This window comes from Uranotaenia lowii, chromosome 1 (assembly GCF_029784155.1).
Source record: "Uranotaenia lowii strain MFRU-FL chromosome 1, ASM2978415v1, whole genome shotgun sequence".
Lineage (NCBI taxonomy): Eukaryota > Metazoa > Arthropoda > Insecta > Diptera > Culicidae > Uranotaenia > Uranotaenia lowii.
In genome coordinates, this window is record NC_073691.1 from 47602512 (window position 1) to 47620907 (window position 18396).

At 38.2% G+C, this 18396-nt stretch overlaps 1 protein-coding gene across 1 annotated transcript; it reads left to right on the top strand.

Annotated features, from left to right (window-relative positions):
* The first annotated feature begins 12282 nt into the window (after window positions 1-12282).
* Window positions 12283-17544, top strand: LOC129759791 (uncharacterized). Its single transcript, XM_055757317.1, has one exon. The coding sequence runs from the start codon at window positions 12283-12285 to the stop codon at window positions 17542-17544; it is 5262 nt and encodes a 1753-aa protein (XP_055613292.1).
* The last annotated feature ends 852 nt before the right edge of the window (window positions 17545-18396 follow it).

The window sequence follows — 18396 nt, forward strand, 5'->3', positions numbered from 1 at the left end:
ACCTTATAATGCAATTTAATGTCACGCATCGTGAAGCGGGTCGTTGGGCTTGGGCTTGCTGACAAGAATTAAGCTTGCTCTTAACCAGTGATGCCACACTTTTATCGGTATTTTGGAACCCAAAAAAATCTTTTATCGGTATGGAAATCCTAAAAATCGGTATGGAAATCGGTATTTGAGGTGGATATTCAAAAATCCTTACATTTTCAACTTCCTAACGTATTTTTAATATAAATGGAAGCTTGCAATAAAAAGCAAGTCTGAGAACTCTTAAGAATGTTAATTTGAGTATTAAACTAGCTGACTAAGTGTGTTCAAGCATATATTATTCGTTTTTTTTTATCTTGGTTCTATACACTGTAAATTTTTGCCTCGATTTCCAGCAAAAAAAATTGCTGGAAACGTTCAGTAATCCAAAATTTTGCTGGAAACCAGCAATCGATTTTCGAATTGCTGGATTTTTCAGCATTCGGTTGTGTTCTTGTCATTTTTGCTGAAAAATCAGCAATCGGTTTCCAAATTGCTGGACTTTCCAGCAATTGATCTAGTTTGCTGGGAAATCAGCAATCGAGTTGTCAAATTGAAGTCTGTTTGTTTTCGTATGCTGATGCAAGGTCTATTTTACGAATTTTGGTTAGATTAATATAATTATTTTTATTTTCCTCTATATTCTAGCAACCAGACATCAAATCAAGAGTGAGTTTTTATTTAACATGTAGATATTTCATAAAAGATACTAATCAGAATTCTTTTTTCAGGTGGCGAATGATCAACACTTTGGCACAAAGCTGCCACTCTAGAGCCGGTGTTGTAAAATTTTTAGAAAAAGTTTTTGGAAATAAATACAAACATTATTGAAAAATGGAAGAAAGTAATTGTTCCTTATTGCCCATTATATGCACAGTCAGTATTCAATATTTAATTTTTAATGAAATATAAATTTGATACTAAATACAGCCGGTTGTTTTGAAAGAAATAGCTGGTTTCCAGCAATCTGGATTGCTGATTTTCCAGCAATTTAAATTGCTGGAAACCAGCATCAACGTTTGCTGTTCTTTCCAGCAATTTAAATTGCTGAAAATTTTACTGGAAAGTCAGCGGGACAAAAACCAGCAAAATTTTGCTGGTTTCCAGCAAAAACAAATTTGCTGTGTAGGTAACGCAAGTTTACATAAAAATGCGGTTTTGAAATTTTAACAGAACTTTATGTTTGTTACGACTTAAACATTTTTTTTTTTAAACTATCTGCTTTTGCTGACGAAAAGTAAAAATGACAAATAAAAATTCAGCAGAGAATCCAAAATTAGTATTCCTTTCCAGTACTATAATTGAATGGAAATCTAATTTAAAAGTTACTGTTTGATAAGAAAAATAAGGGCATGGCGATCACATTCAGGTTACACGTGGTTTAGGCATATTCATGAAAAAAAAAACTTGATTCTTTAATTGATGTTTAGCTAAAGTGGGATGTTAATTTGATAAATTCGAGAAGGAAATAGAACCAGGTCAACCTAAAGGAAATTTTAATTTAGTAACCACTTACAAATACAATGGCTTTTTGATGTTCGAGGTAAATATGGGCCCAAGTTGATGTTCTTCGGTTGGTTGATGGTTTTTTTGTCAAACTGGCCATTTCAGCTTTCAAAGCCTTTAGTATTAGATATGAATTCTAGCGATGAAAAAAAGAAATGATTGCAGAAAGTTGAGAGAGTTGTTGTTTCAATTTTTTTCAGGCAATGGAAAATTAATTTAATTTTTTGAAAAATCACATATTATTCATATGAAAACCCAAGAATTTTATGCGAAAATAAATGAGAAACGTGTTCTAAAAGAAGGTGTTCCTAAAAAAAAGTTTGAAAAACACATAGTTTTTCCAAAACTGAAAATACCCATTTTGCCTGGCGTGGCCTGGCGATCTCTGCAGTTAGGTACATGTGATATCAATTATTTGGCTAACAAGATGGAGAAGGATTGAAGACTATACCGATGATATGACAAATCGTGTATCTGATTGTACTTCAAATCTTGACTTACCACATCTGGCGACAAATTGAACAAGAATTATATTCCAACGGTGTATATTTTCCCTTGACCAGTTAGCATCTCAGGAGACAAGAGCATTGTCAATGATCTTTAGAAACTTCTACCTTCTGCTGGCAGACGCAGAAGGTCAAATATCGTCCTTGAGCTGAGTCCATTAGCTTTGAGATTGAGCACTAAAATAGTGCATCATTTGACAGAACATGGGAACAAAACAGCGCGAACAACTATACGAATTATGAGAGTAAGCCAAGGAGATCTTTCCAGGATACTTTAAAAGTTGTACAGATCAACTTACGCCACGCCAGCTACCGCACTTTGTCTTCTTTCTACGGGACCTTTACGAGGATAGCTTGAATTGAGAGGAAATGTGGAAGTGGAAGTTAAAATCTTTAAAATCGGTATGAAATCGGTATGTTTTGCCAAAAATCGGTAATCGGTATATACCGATTCTTGGTCAAAATTTTGCTCAAAAATCGGTATGAATACCGGAAAATCGGTATGTGTGGCATCGCTGCTCTTAACTCTTATGGCGTATTTTTTTTTTATTCCGGATTTGGCTCTAGAACCGTCAGAATAAAAAAGCAAGTTTCGGGTTTCGAGTTATTCCATACGTAGGTGTGCGTGAGAACGAGCGCAATGTTTACATGCAGCTGTCATTTTGTTCTCCCTTCTGGATTTCTTCATTCGGTTCTTCACATCCGGATTGCCGTTTTTTGTGTCCGGATTGCACTGGACTGCAGATAATACGATTTTGCTTGGCTGAGAGGTTCAAAATCGCGGCAATAATCATTTGCCCGTTCATTATTACACTGTTTTGTTTTCAGCCAAAAACAGCTGTTTAATGTTTTGACAACAACGTTGAGAGTATTGGTGAACTTCTCGCAAAACTGACTTTTTTCTCAGGGCGACTCCGTCCCTTTTTCGAGCGAACCTAGGTTGCCTCTCGAGCAATAAATGAGCACGATGACAGCAGTTAGAGCGAACCTAGGTTGCCTCTAGTTTGCCTCCAGGTGAAAAAAAATACGTTATTAAATAAATTTCCATTAGAATGACAGCTAATCGGAGTGGCTACTGCTTTCTCTGTTTAACACATGAGAAATCGTATACCGGGATTGTAAGCGCCCATCGCCCATAGACTTCACCACTTTCTGGAAAATGAGATGAAATTCTGGCGCTGTGAATACATTACACTGCTTGAATGAGCACGCAAATGGTTTGAGTGAAATCGATCAGGATCGAAATTTTTTGCACAAGCAACCATCTGTGGCATGGTGTACGGTGCTGCTTGTGCAAAACTCAGGCCATGCACTCAGTCCCAGCCGGGGTGGAGGGCAGTGATGTCAACCTTAAAAATTTTGTCTGAATCTTCCAGATTTTTGGACTTTTGCCAGACATTTTTTCAGGTTTCCAGACTTTTGACATTTCTTCCAGACAATTCCAGACTTCTGGGTTTGGACATAAATTGTTCTAAGAAACTCTGAAAATTTAATTTGGTCATGGTGTAAGGGGCCGTTCACTAATTACGTAAGCACGATTTTGGAAATTTTCAACCCTCCCTCCCCCCCTGGTAAGACAAAGTAAGATTTTTCAAAACCCCCCCTCCCCCCCTAGTAAGATCTTACGTTTTTTATTCTTTGAGAAATTGACCTGTTTTTCCACAAATAGCTTGAAAATATTAAAAACGTGACATACATGCTTCAAAGCAAAACACTTTTTAAGTAAAATTAAAACAACTGTATTTGAAAAGCACAATCTATACAAAGCAATAGATGAAATGTCATAAACGGTTTAAGAAAACATTATTCAAGACATGTTTGGGGTAACAATAATTTTCAATAAATTTCCACAATCGAATAAACAATATAAAATCTAAATTCCGATTTCAAAAAGAGAGATCAGGTTAGCTTAAGGTACCATAAAATTTTTTTATGTTTTTGACCTGAAAATCATTTTAAAAAGAAAATCATTCTATACTACTAGAATTGGGGCAAAAATGTTTGAAGACAATCACGTTGTCAACTAACCTAAAAGCTCAGACTCATTCAGCGGTAAGCGATAAAGTTTTAGGATTTTTTGGTAAATCTTTTGTTAAATTTAGAGTTGGTAGTGTCTATCATTGAAAAAACTGTCAAGAAATTGATTATTTAAAGCGCCTTATCTGGATGAAGTCATTTTCTAAAAATGATGGATTCAAATCGTGGTGTCACAACGCGCCATTTTCCTTGTTGTTTCTATAAATTTTCCAATTAAAAAGATTGTTATGATGGAAAGCGAAAAGCGACGATCTTTTTTAACCATGTGATTTAGTGTTTTTGATGACATGTTGGTTTGAATTTGTTCTCTATAAGTTTTATAGAACCTGCAGTTTTTTTTAATAATTCAAAGACATTAAAAGATAAATAACATAATATAAAAATTAACCAACAAAAGGGTAGTGAGTAAAAAATACCTGAGTTATATGGTTTCGTATGGCTGTGGCTGTGATGAATTTTTAATGTAATATTTCTTACGTAAGATTTTTGGAAACCCCCCCTACCTCCCTAGTAAGAGATCGTAAGCAAATGTGAAACCCCCCCACCCCCCCCTATGTGCTTACGTAATTAGTGAACAGCCCCTAATATGACAGGAAATGTTCAATATCGCTGAAAAATAACATAAACGACAAAATTGAAAAAAATGACAACAATAACAAAATTTACAGAATTGATGAAACCGACAAAACTAATAAAATGATTTTTTTTGATAATGTTCAAGCATGACCCAAGCATGACTCTCTCAATTGCAAAATGTTCAATTTTCTAAGTTTGGAAAATTAAATGATATTTTTGTAGAAATTGACAATTTCCACAAAAAATGATAGAAAAGACAAAAATGACTAAATAAATGGATTGACAAAATGATAACATTACAAAATTGACAAAACTGAATAGATAAAAACAATATTATTCATACAATTGTTGAAATTATCAAAATAAGCTAAATTGACTGGATTAAAAACAGTGAAAAATATAAAAATTCAACAAATTAACGAAACTGACCTAATTGACAAAAATGTCATAACAGGCCATAATTAGAAAAATGGCAAAATTGGTAAAATTGTCAAAAATTACAATTGATGATATTCTTAAAAATTACAAACTTGATAAATTTGACTAAAAATGACAAACCTGACAAATTTCGCAAATATGGCAAAAATTGAGAAAAATTCACCAAAATTGACCAAAGTATACAATTACGACAATAATGACAAAATTGTCCATGATAAATTGTACGGTTATTATATGATACCCGACTCAAGATCTACAGTTTTGTTAAGCATTCTCTTTCACACTTGAATCGAAATTTATCGTAAATTTCAAAAACTGAATATTAACGAAACAGATTGTCTGAAAAAAATCATTAACATTGATTGCCTTTAGCAAATATTGATAATTTTCCAAAAACCAGAGCATTTGGGCATCATCATTAATCAAAACATTAACACTTTTGATAAGGGCGAATTCAACGATATTAGTCTCAAAAAACTTAATTTTCATTGTACCCTTTTCAAAAATCTACCTTACGTTGCGCGCCATTCGTTGGCATAGTTATACTTGTACACTCAGCCGAGAAAGGAACGTTAAATTCACCTGGATTTTCACGTAGCCACTAATTACGTGAATTTTTGCTTGATTTACGTAACGAACCTAGGAGCTTATAAAAAATCACTTGATTCTTACGTGAAATTCACATGGTTGAGTGCTGTCAAAACAAAGATACATTCGATTTACGTGGAAATCAAACGGTCCGCAAATCGAATCTGATGGATTCTATGTGATGTTCACATAACTCTGAATGGCTAATTCATGTAAAATCTATGTGAAGGAACACAGTTCTCAATATGGCGTGGATTTAAGTATTATCAGCTGACAAATAGAATCTTTTTTGGTGATCTACCAGCTGTTTTGTTTCGTAAGTAGTAAATATGTTTTTGTTGGAATGTTATTTATATCTTTCTCCATTTCAACAGGATGTGGAATTTGAGCTGTTGGTCGATCAAGCAACTGCAACGGAGGCGCACAGAATACACTTGACGGCGTCGTAAGGTTAAATTAAAGTTAAAGTTAAAGAGTCAAAGTTAAGTGAAATTTTTATAAATAGTGCAAGTGTAAATGAAAAGTTATGTGTTTTTATTTATACTGCTAAATAAATTTCCGTTTAAAAAAAATCCTTTTCTTTAATTATGCAAAAGAAAACACAACACGTTAATTTTTATTAAAATCTAGGTGAATCGCATGTAGCAGAGCAAATCCATCCCTAGTTCGCCTCAAGTGGAATTCTCTTGCAATTCATATGAAAATTACGTAAAGTCAACTTGCTGCGCCTTTTCTGTTTGCTACATGAAATTCACGTAGATTTCTAATGATGGCAAAAATCTTTGTACATTTTCACGTAGCGTTCATGTGAAAAGTTTTTTCAGTGTACGTGCATTACAATTGTTCAGTTGTTGTTGTTGTTCCTCTTGCGCTTCCCTCAACATACAGGATAATTGGATGCTAGGTATACTATTCCGTTCTTTGCATATGCATTGGTAGGCCAACCAAAAAAACGTTATAAAAATTCCATTTTCAATTTGTGTGATATCTTGAATAAACCAACATTCATAACCAATTGTAACAACTTTGATTAAAAGTTTTCTGAACAATTATTTGAAGAAAAGTTTTCCGAAATTCCATTATTATGCTGCAATACTATCGATTTCCGAAAAAAACTGTCCTGTAATCCGAATGCTTTAAGCTTTTGAACATAAATTTGACTAATTGCCCGCATAATCGAAAACTATACAACGAATCATCAGTATTATTCTGTTCCGATTACATTAATCTTAGCGATTCGTTTCTCCACTAACAATGTGTCTACAACTAATGCGCATTCGATAGAAATGATAAAATATTATTCCGAAAAGATTCGATTGATATTTTTATACCGAAACTGTGTATACCTGTGTGTGAGTGCAGTGTGTCTTGACTCCCATCAGAAGTGGTGTCTTGACTACCAAAAAAGTGACGGAACGAACGGAAAGAACATAAACAAATAATATTCTCCCGAAAGAATCCTTGTTAAAACTCGGTTTTGACGGCAAATAAAATCCTCCAGGAACTATTTCCTGGTAAAAAATTGGTAAGTTATGATTTTTTTCACAATATTTATGTAGATAAACAGTTTTGATTTTGTGTTTTTATTAACAGCAACTGTTGCCGGGTCCGCGCAGTCGGAAGAAAAATTGTTTACCAATGAGAATTCCGGATTCCTGTACCGAATCGGCCGTGGTTCATCCCTTCTAGATAAAAAAAGTACTTTTCTTTATTTCGTATGTGATTTTGTGTTTATTTAGCTGTTTTTTAGGTTAGCTCCTGAAGCCACTGGATTCGCGTTGCCGAGAAAGCCGGAATCACCGGAGCAGTTGCTGTTGGTTCGAACGAACAAAATGAGTTCGAAACCAGTGAAAACGCCAGAACGATGGTAGCCGATTGTAGAAGCGGTTGCAATTTTGGTTTTCACAATCAAAAAGAATTCAAACTGGTCTGGCCGTAGACTTTAAGGAAATTTTGTACGGAGAGTGAGACCTGACTTAGGAGCAGGATTATGCTTTGCTGGAAAATTAAGTATTTACTGGTACCTTCGGTGATTGCTCACGGATGAATGGACTACTTCCATCAGATGTGGACGGGATTTCAGAATTAATCGATTTAGGAGTGATTTTGCTTAAAGTAAGTTTAAACAAAAATCAATATTTCTTTCTGATTTGTTTAAATCATCCTTAAAATTAATTTTTTACTTACTTAAAAACTAGTTAAAACATTTCACAAATACTTTATTTTCGATGCTAGGCAATATACTTTACAAAATTTATATCGAAAAAATGTTTTTTGTTAATCCAAATGTTAATTTTATCCTTTCCATCCTCTTTTGGTTTTTTTTCAGGAGAAATGTTCCGACTCGTATGTGACTGCTAATTTTCCTGAAAATAAGCAGCTATCCAATCTTTTGGAAAAATTGTCTGAAACATACTTCCGTCATTTTCAATCGGTAAGCAACTTGTCTATAACAAGCAATTAAATCATTTTAATTTTTGTTTAATATTTCAGGTTCTTGATTAAGGGGGAGTCAGGCAAATGTAGGTTCTGAAAAATTCGTCAATGAGCTGAAACTTGATCGATTATATGATTGAAAACCAAAAATGGTACAAAAATGAAAATGAAAATGAAACCGAAAATTGAAAAAAATCGTGTGTATGGTGCTTCAAGGTCTGCTAAATTTTGTGTCGTTAAATCGTTAAACTCTACCTCAATAGAATAAGTGAAAACAAGTCTGAACAATATCAGGTCGGTTTATGAAAGAGAGGTGAAGAAAAAAAATGTTAAAACAAACATTTTTAGGCATTTTAGGGGAAAATTCTTTGTTTGCACCCTAATCAAAGACGTAATTATCTGTTATTTATGTAAAACTTATCGAACACATAATATGTTCAATGATTATAAACAAGTTTTGTAATCTATAAGATTACAGATAAATCTTTAGAAGAAATATGTACCCAATAATATAATAATCCAATGCCATACATTAAGAAATAGATTTATCTCTAATAAATAATCGAAATTACAAACCGTTTTCTTTAGTTTTGGTAATGATAAAAAGATCTTTCAAAGATACATAGTATCGTCGTAAAAACTTGAAAAAAAGGATAAGATGACGATTACATCTATCTTTCAGGTGCTCTCGGCTAAATTTCAATCTAGAAAAAAGCAAAAAATTGAATCGTTTATTTACTTAACAACCCGTTCCCTGTATCGTTATTTGTGTCTAAACGATTCCATTTCATGCAAAAACGATTAGTATAATCGTGCACCAATAATCCAAATACTAAAAAGGGTGTCTTGGATAGAAGATAACGCGGATCGTTATTGTATGATACTGCTCCATGCGGGTGCCTAGCAATTAACTTAAATGAAATTGCCTGATTAGTTTTTTGGGCAGTAAAAGCATTCAATGTTCCATAAATCATTTTTTATTTTCGAAATCCTATACATATCGTTCGAAAATTCATGAATACTTTTGACGCTGCTTTACACGGCTGTGTCAATTGAGGTTTAAAGCAATGTAGTACCTTCTCATTCACTTATCCTGCTCAACGCCAGCAGCAGACTTGAGCAAATATAGGTAAATGACAAGGTAAAACAATTTTTGGTTGGCCTTCTTATAAAAATGCTTATAAAATGCTGGGGAAGGAAGACTGAAATTCGCTGTATCGTTTTCTGTATCGTTTTTTTTTTTACTGTTCGGCAAAAAGCCAACAATTGTTGAAAAGATTTGTAATCGTAAACTTTAAACTATATAAAAATTTTGTTCGATCAATGGGAACTACCCTAAATCTAAATCTGTTATTTAAGCTATTTTTAGAAAAACCAGTTATCAAACAATTTTTATTTAGCAGCTTCAAAAACTTCAACGAAATTTGAGAAACTCAATACGTCTGATCTGCAGAATTCGCCAGAGCAAAACAAAACCTAATTAAATCATTGTTTCATGCAAAACAAGTGCTTTTCAGCATCAAAACAGTTTTACTGAAATTAACTAAATATGAAAGTAAGATTTTGAACCTTCGCACTGGACGGTAGATTGATAAGAGAAATTTGACGTTTGAAAGATTTTTTTCTTATTTTATTCAGTCTTCCTCCCCCAGATAAAATGCAGTTCTTCGAGATACATATATGATAAGATTTTTTTCGTTAAAAATATCAGCTTATTCCATATGCACATAACAATTTTTCATCGAAAACCTTAAAAAAGCAAACCAAAATGTAATAACTAAAACGGCACAAATAACAAATCGGTCAAAAAAAATTAAAAAAACATCACGAAAATGAACTGAGATGACTGAAATAACCAAATTCACAAGAATGATTATAATGAGAAAAAGTCTTATAATAACAAAAACGAATATATAGTTGTTTTTGAAATTTCGTACGCACACTGACTGAGCGTGTACAGATGAGACGGGACAATTAACCTCAAAAACTCTCGGTACAAAAAACGGGCAGCCAGTCAACGAACACGGTCGTTTTTGAGGTTAATTGACCCAAAACTGAAAAGTGTTGGTGAAACAACCTGCATAATATCATGAACACTACCAGCGGTAAATAGGGCTATTTACATGACAGCAATGTCAAAATGTTAAAAAATATCAGAATAACAAATGACGAAAGTGAAAATAATGATAAACATGATGAAACTGGCAAAGCTCATAAAAATGACAAAATCCGTTAAATTTTCTTAATTTGACAAAACTGAACAAAATCGCAAGAATGAAAAAATGAAAATAATTGACAAAAATAACAGAACTTACTAAACTGACCAAATTTTCAATATTACATAAATTGGCAATATTGATAAATCTGACAAATTGGATAACAATAAAAAATATGACAAAAACTATACAAACTCTCAAAGAATGATAACTGCCACAATTTACAAAATTGACCAACTTGACAATATGCTTCTATTAAAAAAACTGACACAAAAATGACTAAAAGGTATATAATGATTGAGAGTATATGAAAAACACATATGATTCCACTCAACTATTTTTCCATATCCCCGTTTCATGCACTTCAGAGGTTTCTCAGAAATAAACGATGAACACATGGCTGGCCATCTTTTTTTAAAATGTATTCTGTTTATACAAAAACCCCTCGACCCGTTCATCAAATCTGTCAGCTACTACACCGCACTACACCAGCTCACTAAGGTGAGCTACTACTCAACGGACCCGAAGAGCGAACCCGATGATGGTACACTAGCAGCAGCAGTAGTAGCCGAGAGCACCCGACGATTTTGGCGCGATCACCCGAAGCTGTTGATCCTCGGCCGCGATCGTCCAACCACAGCTCGGCATCGTGAAATTTTGTAGCACCTAAGTTAGAATGTTAAGTTAATAAATAGCTAATCGAAATATCGTTCATTTTAATAAATACGCGTTTTGCTACCAAAATTGTGCCAGTGAGATTCAGTGGACCTTCCGGAATCGGAAAAGGCCAAGTTTACACGAAAATTCCGGAAAAATCAAACCAATTTGGACGGTAGGATCTACCGTATACAACCATAGATCCTATGGTAGGATCTATTCGCCAACATCACATCCCAAGGTACCTTCGACAAAAAGAACCTGGTCGGTTCTCCATCATTATTGGTCCTTCGAGCCGGATGTTGGAGGTATCGGAACCGGAAACCGGACTTTTTCCGATCACAAAAGGATTTTCTTTCCGCCATTACCGCGTGGTCGCACAATAGGGGAATCGGAAACAAAGGAGCTTACTCACAAGTATCATCGGACGCCATTGCATAAAAGGATTTGTGCAACCCACGTGGAACCATTTCCAAATATCTATCATCCTTTCGGAACATTCCTGAATAACGCTGAAGCTGAGCTCTGGGAGCTAAGCTATCCTATTACCAAATCCTGGATTTCTTAATATACAAGGCATTGAATATTAAGAAAATACGTGAGTAGCACTCCAAAATACCACACCCGTTTGTCCGGTGTTTCACTTTTGTTTTTTCGTTTCTATATCCTGGTACCGATCGATTCCGAGGACATTGAGACCCGATTATCTTCCCCTGTAACGGAGCGCTGCGGAAAATAACTTGGTCTGGTCGAGACGTTATTTTCATCACCCGGAGGAACTCCATTTTGGCTTGGATCAGCTCAACGGTTGGAAAAACTGCTTCCCGATATATTTAATAAACCAAAGGCCCGAATTAATCGGGAGCAGGTGAGTACCACTCCAAACTTCCTTCATCTATGGTGTACGGTGTTACGCTTGGACCATTTTCTTTATTCAGCTGGTGCGTGACATCGTTTGAGAAAGTTACGGGCGGTAACTTGAAACAAATCTACATCATCGTATCGTTTCTGGATTTGGACAAGGAGTCCATCTTTATTTAAAACGCTTTTCGGATATCCGAAACTTGGACCCTTGGTGGACCGACAACAGCGAGGTTGGTTTTCGGCTACGGCTCTGGTCATCGCTACAACGTTTGAAGCTGCGTGCAAAGAAGCATTCGTAAAAAATACAAGGCCCAATTTCGATTGGGAGCAGGTGCGTACCTCTCCAATCAATTTCTATCCCCCCAAGGGTGCTTCTTTTGTTTTTTCGTTCTTCTTTGTCAGGGTGAGTCATCAACGGAAGCCGCATCGAGATGTCGAAAACTCGATCCAAGACGTCGGTACTACGAGGCCTGCTGGCAACATTTTCGGGCATCTTCAGCTTCATGGAAAGGTACAACGAGGATAGGGATTCCGGTGAGCTGGCGGTGCGACTGGAAAAACTCGACCCACTGTGGGAAAAGGTCGAAGAAGCGTTTACGGAAGTGGAGGATGCGGATGGTGAGGCTGGAGGAGAGGAAAATCGGTATGTAAAAGATCGCCTTGATTTTCAAAATAAATTCTTCGAGTTGAAGGCATTCCTAACTTCGAGAATTCGGATGTGCTCTGAAATTAGTGCTGCCTTACCGACTCATGAGTCCACCATTATTACCTCCTCGCATCCACATGTTAAGTTGCCACTAATAAGTCTACCTAAATTCTCGGGAAATGTGGAAGATTGGTTAGCCTTTCGGGACTTATTCTTGTCACTAATTCATCATTCGCCGGACTTGCCAATGATTGAAAAATTTCATTATTTGCGGAGCCAATTGGAAGGAGAAGCATTATCGGTAATTTCGTCGTTAGCTCTGACACAATCAAACTATATGATCGCATGGGACTTGCTTGTAGCTCGGTATTCTAACAACAAGGTTTTGAAAAAACGACAGGTTCAGAACATATTTGATCTTCCTGTCTTGAGGAAAGAATCGGCCACGGATCTCTACAAGCTGGTTGAGGGTTTCGATAAGGCGACGAAGGTTTTGGATCAAGTCATTCAAGCATCGGACTACAAGGATCTTCTCCTGATTCACGTTTTGAGTTCTCGTTTGGATGATAAAACACGTCGGAGTTGGGAGGAACATTCGTCCACAATGGAAGAGGAAACTTTGAAAGATTTTGTTGAGTTCTTGCGTCGTCGAATCCATATTCTAGATTCTCTACCCACAAAAACTATTGAGCCAACCCAATCACTTAATCGGAAATCCAATCATATCAAGGTCGCTAGTCACGGTGCGGTTCAATTACCATCGGAATCCTGGAAATGTATCTGCTGTTCAGAGTCTCATCCTTTACACACGTGTCCCGTTTTTGGAAGGTTGCCAGTGGAGGAAAGGGAAAAGCGTTTGCGTCTTCAATCGCTTTGCCGGAATTGTTTTCGTAGGGGACACAGGGCTCAAGAGTGTTCATCCAAATTTTCCTGTCGGCGGTGCAAGGGGCGCCACCATACATTAGTTTGCTTCAAAGCAGAAGAGGGCCAAAATTCACAACGGGTGAAATCTGGTGGTCCTAGGATTGGCCAAGCAGTTAACGATGGTGCATCTACTAGCGGAGGCAATGAAGCGCAGAGGGTAGCTTCCAATGTGGTCAGAACAGCTCAAAAAATTCTCTTGGCCACAGCGATTGTTTGGGTGCAGGACGATTCTGGTCGCAAGCTTCCTGCGAGAGCGCTGTTGGATTCTGGATCAGAATGTAACATCATTTCCACGTCACTATCCCAGAGGTTACGAATCCAACGTGGAAGGGTGCAGGTGCAAATCAGCGGAGTAGGACAGGTTCCTACAAATACAAAGGAGAGGGTGCGAGCTACGATCCAATCACTTCAATCTGATTACTCGCAACCGATGGAGTTCTACGTTCTGCCCAAGGTAACGGAGGATCTTCCCACGTCGAACATTTCTATTTCTACTTGGCGCTTACCAGAAGAAATCAAATTGGCTGATCCGGACTTTTTCAAATCCAATCCTATCGATCTTCTTCTTGGTGGCGAGCATTTTTTCTGCTTTTTCCCAACAAAGCAACGGATTCAACTGGGTGAAGGACTTCCAATGTTGGTTCACTCAGTTTTCGGATGGCTGGTTACTGGTCGATGTGGTGTAAGCAGTGGAGAGGCTCCTATCTTATGCCAACATTCCTCAATTTCACAATCTTTGGAAAGATTAATGAGCAAATTTTGGGAAATCGAAGAAGGTCGGTCTTCGTCCAAATATTCCGTGGAAGAAACACGATGTGAGGAAAACTTTATTGAGACGGTGAAAAGAGCAGACGATGGTCGGTACAAAGTTGGTTTGCCGAAATCCCCCGAAGCTGTGGCACGTCTCGGAGATTCGAAATCGGCTGCTTTACGAAGGTTGCTACAGTTGGAACGGCGTCTAGGTCAAAACGAATCGCTGAAGAGCGAATACAATGACTTCATGTCTGAGTATTTAAGTCATGGTCATATGAAAAGGATTATGGAACCGATCGATAATATTCCCCACTTCTATCTTCCCCACCATCCGGTAATCAAAGCTTCTAGCACCACAACACGTGTTCGGGTTGTGTTCGATGCCTCGGCAAAATCAACCAATGGAATTTCTCTCAACGACGCACTTTTAAATGGGCCAGTTATTCAAGATGATTTGCGAACGTTGATTATTCGAAGCAGGTTTTTCCCCATTATTCTGATTGCCGATGTCGAGAAGATGTTTCGGCAAGTTTGGATTGATGCTGCCGACTTACCACTGCAGCGCATTTTGTGGCGTTTTTCCCCAACGGACCCCATCGACACATTTGAACTTTTGACCGTTACTTACGGTACAAAGCCAGCTCCATTTCTTGCGACACGTGTACTTAAACAGCTGAGTTTAGATGAGGCGGAAAATTACCCTTTGGCAGCAAAAAGACTAGGAAAAGACGTTTACATGGACGACGTCATCACGGGAGCTATGGATGTAGATGAAGCAAAGGTGCTTCGGAAACAGCTCGACGATCTAACTCAAAGTGGCGGATTCCGTCTGCGGAAATGGGTGTCCAATATTCCAGCGGCCCTGGAAGGTATTAGCGAGGACAATTTGGCCTTTCCGTTTGGTGACGGGATTGATTTTGAAGCTGAGAAAACTGTCAAAACCCTAGGATTGGTTTGGGATCCAAAAACGGATACTTTTCGGTTCAATTTGGAGTTTTCACCAGACTCATCGGAAACTCTTACCAAAAGAGTTATTTTATCTCGAATTGCGAAAATTTTCGATCCTCTTGGAATGTTTGGACCCGTTGTCACAAGAGCTAAACTATTCATGCAGGAAATTTGGCTGCTGAAAAATGCAAGCAATGAAGCTCTTGGTTGGGACGACAATTTACCCGAAGAACTTGTTAGAAGATGGACCAAATTTTATTCTTTATTACCCAAACTTCAAGCATTGCGCATACCCCGTTTTGTTGGAATTTATCATCCTGTTTCTTCGGAGCTTCACTTCTTTTCCGACGCTTCCGAAGCAGCATACGGCGCTTGCGTGTACCTGCGCTCTCAAGATGATAATGGACAGGTGACCGTGTCGATCACATCGAGATCTCGCGTTTCCCTATTGAAAAAGGTTACCATCCCCAGGTTGGAATTGTGTGGCGCCTTTATTTCGGCAGAACTACTTCAAAGGATAACGGAAGCCATGAATATCCCATACACATCCTATTTTTGGACGGATTCTAGGACGGTTTTGCAGTGGTTAGCCCAGCCACCAAGCACCTGGTCAACGTTTGTAGCAAACCGAGTTTCTTTCATCCAAAATACTACCCAGAACTCTCATTGGCACCACGTACCTGGAGTACTCAACCCGGCAGATCAGCTTTCGAGAGGTTTGGATCCGGAATTGGTGATTCACGACGAAGCATGGTGGAATGGACCACCGTGGCTAGCTCAGGAGAAGGAATTTTGGCCAAGGCAATCAGATTCACCCCCCGAAGCTGAAAATATTGATTTAGAGCGCAAGCGCATTTCAAATCCCAACGTTATTTCTCCTAACTCAAAAAACGAATTTAGTGATTGGTATTTTTCTCAGTTCACCGATTATACGAAATTGGTTCGAGCCACAGCATACTTTCGACGTTTTTTGAAGTATCTACGAACCCCAGATACGGAGAGAATAAATTCGACACCTCTTCTCACTCAAGAACTCCACGATGCAGAACACCGACTAGTTCGTATGGTACAAAAAGATTATTTTCCCCAAGAATATTGTGCTCTGCAAAAAGGTGATGCAGTACATCGATCATCCAAACTTCGTTGGTACGTTCCGAGACTCGACAAGGATGGAATTATTCGCGTTGGTGGCCGACTGCAAAATTCTGAACAGCCCGAAGATGCGAAACACCCGATGGTCATCCCAGGAAAGCATCCGTTTGCAGAGTTATTAGCTGATTGTTATCATCGCCGTTTATTACATGCCGGTTGTCAGCTGCTGTTGAGCACGATCCGACTTAAATTTTGGCCGCTAGGAGGAAGGGATTTGTGTCGAAAGGTCATCCACAAATGTTTGATTTGTTTCCGAGCAAAACCCAACTTACAGCAGCAATTTATGTCCCAATTACCGAAAACAAGAATAACCATTTCAAAACCATTCACCAACACCGGCGTCGATTATTTTGGGCCAGTTTATATTCGACAAGGCTTTCGCAAGGGTCCCGTGAAGGCGTACGTGGCCGTCTTCGTTTGTTTTGCCACAAAGGCAGTCCACTTGGAACTAGTTTCCGACCAATCCACCCCGAGATTCATTCAGGCACTTCGTCGTTTTATTGCGAGGAGGGGTAAATGTTGCAACATGTATTCCGACAACGGAACGAATTTCGTCGGCGCACGAAATACCATGAAGGAACTCATCAAGATGCTAAAAACCCGAACTCATCACGACGAAATCCAAAACGAATGCATCGAAAACGGCATTAACTGGCACTTCATCCCCCCTGGCTCTCCCCACTTTGGCGGACTCTGGGAAGCCGCTGTCCGATCCGCTAAGAAACACCTCCTCCGTGTGTTAGGTACCTCCTCCGCTTCCCAAGAAGACTACATCACTCTCCTCGCCCAAGTTGAAGCCTGCCTCAATTCGCGCCCGCTGACCCAGCTCACCGATGATCCCACCGACCTAGAACCGCTCACCCCTGGCCACTTCCTCATCGGATCCTCGATGCAAGCACTCCCCGACGAAGAATTGAGCAGCGTTCCTGAAAATCGGCTAAACCAACTTCAGCTCAAGCAGCAGCAACTCGACCGTTTCTGGCGACGGTGGAGCACCGAATACCTGACACAGCTTCAAGCTCGTGTCAAAAATTGGCAGCCTCCTATTGACATCCAGCCCGGCAGACTCGTCATCATGATCGATGAAAACCAACCCTCGATGAACTGGAAAATGGCCCGTATCCATCAACTACACCCTGGCAACGACGGTGTGACGAGAGTCGTTACATTAAAGACGGCTAAAGGCTACACCAAGCGAGCCATCAACAAGATTTGCCTTCTTCCCATCACCACGGATCCTGCAGACGAGCAGAAGACTTCTGAAATGTAGTCATTTCAGGGGGGTCGGGAATGTTTATACAAAAACCCCTCGACCCGTTCATCAAATCTGTCAGCTACTACACCGCACTACACCAGCTCACTAAGGTGAGCTACTACTCAACGGACCCGAAGAGCGAACCCGATGATGGTACACTAGCAGCAGCAGTAGTAGCCGAGAGCACCCGACGATTTTGGCGCGATCACCCGAAGCTGTTGATCCTCGGCCGCGATCGTCCAACCACAGCTCGGCATCGTGAAATTTTGTAGCACCTAAGTTAGAATGTTAAGTTAATAAATAGCTAATCGAAATATCGTTCATTTTAATAAATACGCGTTTTGCTACCAAAATTGTGCCAGTGAGATTCAGTGGACCTTCCGGAATCGGAAAAGGCCAAGTTTACACGAAAATTCCGGAAAAATCAAACCAATTTGGACGGTAGGATCTACCGTATACAACCATAGATCCTATGGTAGGATCTATTCGCCAACATCACATCCCAAGGTACCTTCGACAAAAAGAACCTGGTCGGTTCTCCATCATATTCTTTAATATTATTTCCGGTTTATTTTAGGATTTTTTTTTGTGTCAACAAAAAACAAAAAATCGTTTTTATCGATTGTAACAAAAAATCGTGTAATTTTTCAAAAATACTTTTTTATCCCCTATAGTTTATTCCGTTTGATAGCTTCATTTAACGAAAATCATTTACAAAAGTGATTTTTGTAAACATTCTACCGTTATGGATTAAAACACGCAAAACAAATATGTTTTGAATCTGAAAGAAAGGCTCAAATCCACTGTTAAGTGTATTAAATCGGGTTTTTTTTAAACGAACACAAACACAATCGAACACAAACATCA

Coding starts and splice junctions, on each gene's coding strand:
- LOC129759791 (XM_055757317.1), top strand. CDS start 12,283: ATGTCGAAAACTCGATCCAAGACGTCGGTACTACGAGGCCTGCTGGCA.